The 6,808-nt window shown below is 46.3% G+C and overlaps 1 protein-coding gene across 1 annotated transcript; it reads left to right on the top strand.

Moving 5' to 3' along the window:
* Positions 1–249: 249 nt before the first annotated feature.
* LOC149208859 (uncharacterized) lies at positions 250–6,406 on the top strand. The gene is made up of 2 exons (XM_089396183.1): positions 250–1,622; positions 6,032–6,406. Exons 1-2 carry the CDS (start codon positions 314–316, stop codon positions 6,100–6,102), a joined length of 1,380 nt encoding a protein of 459 aa, XP_089252309.1. The 5' UTR covers positions 250–313; the 3' UTR covers positions 6,103–6,406.
* The last annotated feature ends 402 nt before the right edge of the window (positions 6,407–6,808 follow it).

A 6,808-nucleotide genomic window follows, 5' to 3' on the forward strand; every position in this document is an offset into this window, starting at 1 on the left:
AAACTTCATACACATTTTCTGAAATTATTGGTAATCTTCGATCTGATTTATTGTAATATTTTGATAATATTAAGAGTATAGATTTATTTTAAATAAGGATTTAATATGAGTTTAATCTTCGATGATAACTCTTTTGTACAAAGGATGGACCGTTCGCGCAAGGGTTTGGGCTAGGTTAACCGGCGTACAATCGACCTAGGGCACGATACCTGCCTGGTTAGCCTACTCCCCGTCGCGGTCACTCATCTGGAACCTGCTGCAGCAATCCCGTAGCTACCTTGCCTGTCTCTGTCGGTGCGGTTTCGTGTCAGTTATGGATGCCCCTGAGCTGGATGCGGTGGATTATTCGGCGGACCCATCGCCGGATAAGGTTATCTTTGGTCAGCCCTATTTTGGTCCCCGTTCACAGTTTTTTCCATCTTCCTCGTCAGCTGGTCCTGGTTATCATCTCTCATCTGAAGTGCCCTTTGTATTCCGGAACTGCCCTACCTCTGCCGGAGTTTATCCGTCTGCGCCGCTGCCTTTCGAGGTTCCGCCACTCTCGCCTGGGTCCTTACAATTTTTGGCCTCTAACACTCCTCCATCCCCCTCTTTCGAACCATCCGCTCCGCCTCTACTCTCGGTTCCTACATCCCTGCCGTCTGTTGCCCCTTCATCTCTCCCAGCTGCATCTGGGTCGCGCCGTTCAGGATGTTTTGAAACCCCCGCGGTCTCTTCGCGACCTGCTCCGCCCCCTGCGAGAGAGGGTATCACTAACCCTCTGGTTGATCATCCATCGGCCCCTCGAACTGGTAAGAGGAAAGTTCACTGTGTGCGTGCGACATCTAGGGCTATTTCAATTAAATTTGACGAATCGAAGCCGTTGGGGGAATATATGGACATCGCGAACACGGTCCTGGTTGGACACGTCAGGGGCAGAACGTATTCGCGTCAGAGGCTCATATCATGGGTCAAGGAGATTTGGGGCGGTGTATTGTTTGATCTTCCTGAGGTCCACGTCCTTCCCAGAGGCTGGTTTTCTCTCAAATTTTCCAAGGAAAGTCAGACTGATTTGGTTCTGGGGCGGTATTGGCATATTGAAATGGCCCCTGTTCTTCTTAAGCGCTGGAACCCTCTATTCGAACCAGAAAAGGAACAGCTTGGTGCGGGGCCGATTTGGGTTCGACTTCCGGGTCTCCCCCTTCCCTTCTGGGCTGAAGAAGTGTTTATCCAGGTCGGCAATGCTCTCGGGACTTATTTAGACTATGATCGCACATTTGTGGAATCTGGAAGCCGATCACTGGCTCGGATTTTGGTTCACCTGGATACCCGAGAAGGCCTTGAGGAGCAAGTTACGCTGCAATGGGGCAGATGCATCAGGGTACAGCTCTTGGACTACGAAGGAGTCCCCTTTCGCTGCAGAAGATGTCATAAGGTTGGACATCTTGCCAAAGACTGCCCCCTCAACAAGAAAGCGGATGATACTCCGAGGCACACCCCGACCTCTTCCAGGATGGCTTCACCAAATCCTTCGAGGCCTCCTTCTGCTGGCCCCTCCCCCGTGGCTTCAGCTTCCATGGAAGCTTCCGGCATCGAGCGTACATCGCCTCCTATCACTCGTGCTCGTTCGGCGGCTGAAGCGGGTATGTCATCCGAGATCCCTGCTTCTCATGTTCTTTCATCGATTGATGTGATTGAACCCTCATCTCCTGTATCAATGATTCAATGCCCCCTCAGTTCTGCTCCCTCTACCTCTGTGGATCCTATCACCACCACTCATCCCCTCTCGGATTGCCCTACCCCGTCTCCTTCCTCCCCTCCGCACCCATACTTCCTTCGTCCTCGGCAATCTGCTAAGGATCCCCCTATTAAGTTATCCGGGTTGGGCATTGTTGATTCTGAAGGGGGGGGGACGTGTACCAGGGGGAGGAAATCTCACCTATCTAAAGCCATTAAGATTGCTGGGGCCGAGGTAGTCTCTGGCAGACAATCGACCATCGATGGGGTCCTTAGAGCAGGGCACACCCCGAGAGGTGTTCCCCCATGAAGTGCCTCTCATTTAATTGTAGAGGATTGGCTAGTTCCTCCAAGAAACTAGCCTTGAAGAGGCTCATCGAATCAGAGCCCTGTGACATTATCATGCTTCAAGAAACGCTCTGTTCAGCTGATCAATGTTCTCTTATTCTGTCGTCTCTGATCCCTGGATGGATTATCTCTGCTAATGATGCCATTGGTCGATCTGGGGGCATAGCCATTGGCATAAACCCCCGTACCATTAATGTATCTGCTAGCTGGGGGGGGTTGGCTTTATTGGACTGGACATCTTCTCGGCCGACCTTGGCTTGGACCTTAGAATTGTCAATATATATGCTCCGTGTTCCCAGCGAGAAGCTTTCTGGCAGAACCTTCTTCATCTCCCCATGTTGAGCGAAGATCATATCATATTGGGAGGTGACCTAAATTTCTCGTTAGGCTTCAGGGAATCATGGGGTTCGGATGGCCATATCGACCCCATCACTGATTTCATGTTCAACCTACTTGAGCAGTCTAACTATATAGATGTCCCTATGCAGCGTCCCCTCCCCACCTGGAGGAATAGAAGAATAGGGGAAGCTGCTCTGGCTCGTAGACTTGACAGATTCCTTCTTAAAGGGTCTCTCATCCAGCGTGTCCATTTGTATCGTCAATGGGTTGGATCGGGGGGGCAATCGGACCATAACCCCATTTATCTTGAGATTCAGGGGCCTTCTAAGAAGCCCAAAGCTCCTTTCAAATTCAATCATACCTGGCTGAAGGATCCCTCGTATATCAAGCTGGTGCAGGATTACTGGACAGCCCACCCCATCAATGATAATGAATCTTTTGCTAGGAGTTTCTGCAGAAATCTTACAGAGCTAAAGCATCTCTCCATCCTGTGGGCCAAGGAAAAGCTCGAAAGGGAAAATTTGCAGCTTACCCAAATAGAAGCCGAGATCTGTAACCTTACAGATGATCGGGGTTTGGGTTTCACCTCATTGGCTGAAAAGAGTAGACTTATTAACCTGGAAGGACAAAAAGCCAGGATACTCAAAGAGAGGGAGGAGTCTATCCGGCTGAGAAGCAGAGCTCTATGGATTCAAGCGGGGGATGATAACACAAAGTTTTTCCATAGCTATGCCAAGAGCAGGAAGGTGTCTAATACTATATGGAAACTTCCCTTCCCTAATGGTGAGTCTGCAGACAACTTTCATAAGCTTGCACACCTCGGCACCACCCACTTCAGGAATTTATACAAGAGTCCAAGGGATGTCGGACTCCTGGACATCATACATGTAGCTAACCACTTCCCTAGATTTGTGGAGGATGATGATGTGGCGGATCTCACTGGGCCGGTAACAGCTGATGAACTTGAAGGGGTTATGAAGTGGTTCAAGAAAGACAAAAGCCCTGGGCCAGATGGATGGACTATTGAATTCTATCTTGCTTTCTTTGAGGTGCTGGGACAGGATCTGCTAAGGGTGGTGGAGGAGAGTCGTACATCTGGATCTATTTATCATGCTATTAATTCCACATTCATCGCCCTCATCCCCAAATCTGATTCCCCTGCATCCTTTGATGATTACCGACCCATATCGCTTTGCAACTGCTTGTATAAAATCATCTCCAAGACCATTGCAAATCGACTCAGACCTATCCTCTCCAGGGCTATTGCTCCCCAGCAATTTGCGTTCTTGGACTCTCGTCAGATACATGAGGCCATTGGTCTCGCCCAAGAGGCACTTCATTCCATTTGGTCCAAAAATCTGAAAGCCATCCTTCTCAAAATTGACCTCTCCAAAGCTTTCGATCGGGTCAGTTGGCTCTATCTTAAGATGATCCTGATCCATTTGGGGTTTCCACACTCCTATATTACATGGATAATGGCTTGTATCACTTCTCCCACGTTCAGTGTTCTCATCAATGGCTCGGCATCCTCTTTTTTTCACTCTGAGAGAGGACTGCGACAGGGATGCCCTCTATCACCTCTACTATTTCTCTTAGTTATGGAAGGACTCAGTCGTCTCATGGAAGCTGCAAAGAGGAATGGGGATATTGGTGGGCTTGGGATATCAGATTTGTGCTATCTTACTCATCTACTATTTGTAGATGATGTTCTTATTCTGCTTGATGGAAGTGTCAGAGACTCCCGGAACTTCTTGAAAATCTTGCAAAGATTTACTGCGGCCACAGGTATGATGCCTAACCAATTGAAATCCACCATCACTTGTGCTCGCACCACGGTCCAAGAGACCAGGATTGCACTTCAGGCCTTTCCCTTCTTGGTATACTCTTTGGATAGAGGCCTAAAATACCTCGGTTTCAATCTGAAACCCACATGCCAAAGGATTGCTGATTGGGCCTGGTTGATTGCCAAACTTGAAAAGAGGCTACTGGGTTGGAGCCACAGATATCTATCTAGAGCTGGCAGACTGGTGCTCATTAAATCAGTGCTAGAAGCTACCCCAGTCTTCTGGATGGCACTAGCATGGATTCCTAGGACTATCCTGGGGAGGATACAGCAGCTATGTAACCGTTTTCTTTGGAATGGGAATCAGGAGAAACGTACATTTGCTTGGATCAGCTGGAAGAAAATATCATTACCTAAGAAATGGGGTGGATGGGGCCTCAAGGAGCTCCCTGTATTCGCTAAAGCACTTGCTGCCAAGATGGGATGGACCTTGCTCACTAGTCAAAACCTATGGACTCATGTCACATACCACAAATACATCTGGCCTCAAAATATGATGGACTGGGCACGCCTTCCTTCCTGGTCTTCGAAGGGGGGCTCATCTGTTTGGAAGGCCTTGATTGACTCCCTCCCTCTCATTAGGGATAACTTGGCATGGCGAATCAATGATGGCATGACAAGCAGGATTGGTCTGGACCCTTGGAGCAACAGTGGAGGCAGACATATTTTAAACCAGGAGATTATAGATTATTTATATGGCCGGGGGATACTACATTTTGCACAGATTGCTGATCCACTACATACTGATATTTTTTCACAGGCATGGAGAACCGCCCACTCTTTGGATCTACCTATCCAATGGCACCAGGAATGGGACCAATACATCATGGCACTATCTGAATCCCATATTCGTATTAAGCAAGGACCTGATGAATTGATCTGGTGCCCGGCCGACCATGGTACATATGTCCCTAAACAAGGATACTGTACCCTCATTGCTCACAGATCTCCGGAACAGGTCCACCCTTGGTGGCACTCCATTTGGAAGTTAAGGGCCACTCCTCGATCTAAGCTCTTTTTCTGGTGTGCGCTTCATGGTATAGTTCCTACCGGTGAACAGTTAACCCGCAGAGCCATCCAGGGACCCTCATGGTGCATTTTCTGCAAAAATGCATCTGAAAGTTCAGACCACATATTCTTGTTTTGCCCGTCTTTTCAAAGCATTTGGAGGAATATCTGTCAACAGTTGGGAATTACGGGCGATTGGAGCGGCGCTGACCTACTGGAGGCTTGGTGCTCATGGGCCCGTAGCCACCCGGATTCCAAACTATTAAACCTCCCCCCTGTGGCCATATGGTATGCATGGCTTGCTCGAAACAGAGCCATCTTCGATGATAAACCTTTCTTGGGAAGCCTCATTGAAATAGCAGTCATAGCTGCATACCAGGAACTCCCAGAACCGACCCCAACCAGAACCCGTGTTATTCAGCCAATGCCTGAGATTGACAGAACAATCCCTTGGGCTTTTTTCGATGGTGCATCAAATCAAACAGGGTGTGGCGGTGGTTTTGTATTGCACATTAACGGAAATCATAGATATCTAGCAAAATTAGGTTTTGGTATTGGATCGAACAATTTTGCCGAGCTCTCTGCATTATATAATCTACTTCATTTTGCTTTATCTCATCATTTTACACAGCTCAACATATTCGGGGACTCAATGGTGGTTGTTAATTGGATTAATAATGTGACAAATTGCCATGTACACATGCTCAGCAATTTATTTCAAAATACACTTACTCTCAAAGCAGCTTTTGAACATTTTACATGTGTGCATATTTACAGAGAACACAATAGCGAGGCTGACAAACTATCCAAAGAGGCCTCGTCACTTCCCCGAGGCAATGGACAAATAGTGGAGCAGAATGGGTCGGAGGAACATCAGTTTTACCACCGGCCATATATAGATCAGAGGATGCAGCGGGACAACAGTCCCAACAGCTAAATAGTGAACAGAGAACAATATGAACTGCTGATATATATGAACAGAAATTTTTTGTAATAGCAAATAGGCTGTAAAGCACAGATCATGGATGTAACTAGAACTTTTTGTTATGACTCAGAAAACGACCTGAAAAGGTGAATATTGTATTGAACTATGACAGTAATGCTGCGGCATCTGCTTATGTAATTTTCAAAATATTAATGAAAGTTACTGATTTTCCCAGGGGAAAAAAAAATCTTCGATGTGTTTTATTGTAATGTTTTGATAATATTAACAGTATAGATTTATTTTAAATAAGGATTTAACATGAGTTTAAAGGATCTAATTTCTTGATGCAATTTTTTGTATGAGTCTACATTATTTAAATGTTTTGTATAGTCATTTTTTAGAGTTTTTAATTATTTATTTTGGCCAACATGAGTAAAATTTCAACTTTGATGAAAGACGGACACATCATACTAGGCTGTAGAATAAGCCTCTCAACTCAACAAGCAGATGTTCATCATTGAAAGACACTTCAATGTTTTTCAAGAGATCTGAAATTTGAAATCTGATTTTAGTTTTAAATCCATAGCACAACTAATCTGGCAGAGTTATATTTTTTGCATTTCTTTTTT

The sequence above is a fragment of the Pinus tabuliformis genome, chromosome 1_2 (assembly GCF_031772625.1).
Source record: "Pinus tabuliformis cultivar Carrire ecotype Pingquan chromosome 1_2, CPIR1, whole genome shotgun sequence".
In the NCBI taxonomy this organism is placed as follows: Eukaryota; Viridiplantae; Streptophyta; class Pinopsida; order Pinales; family Pinaceae; genus Pinus; species Pinus tabuliformis.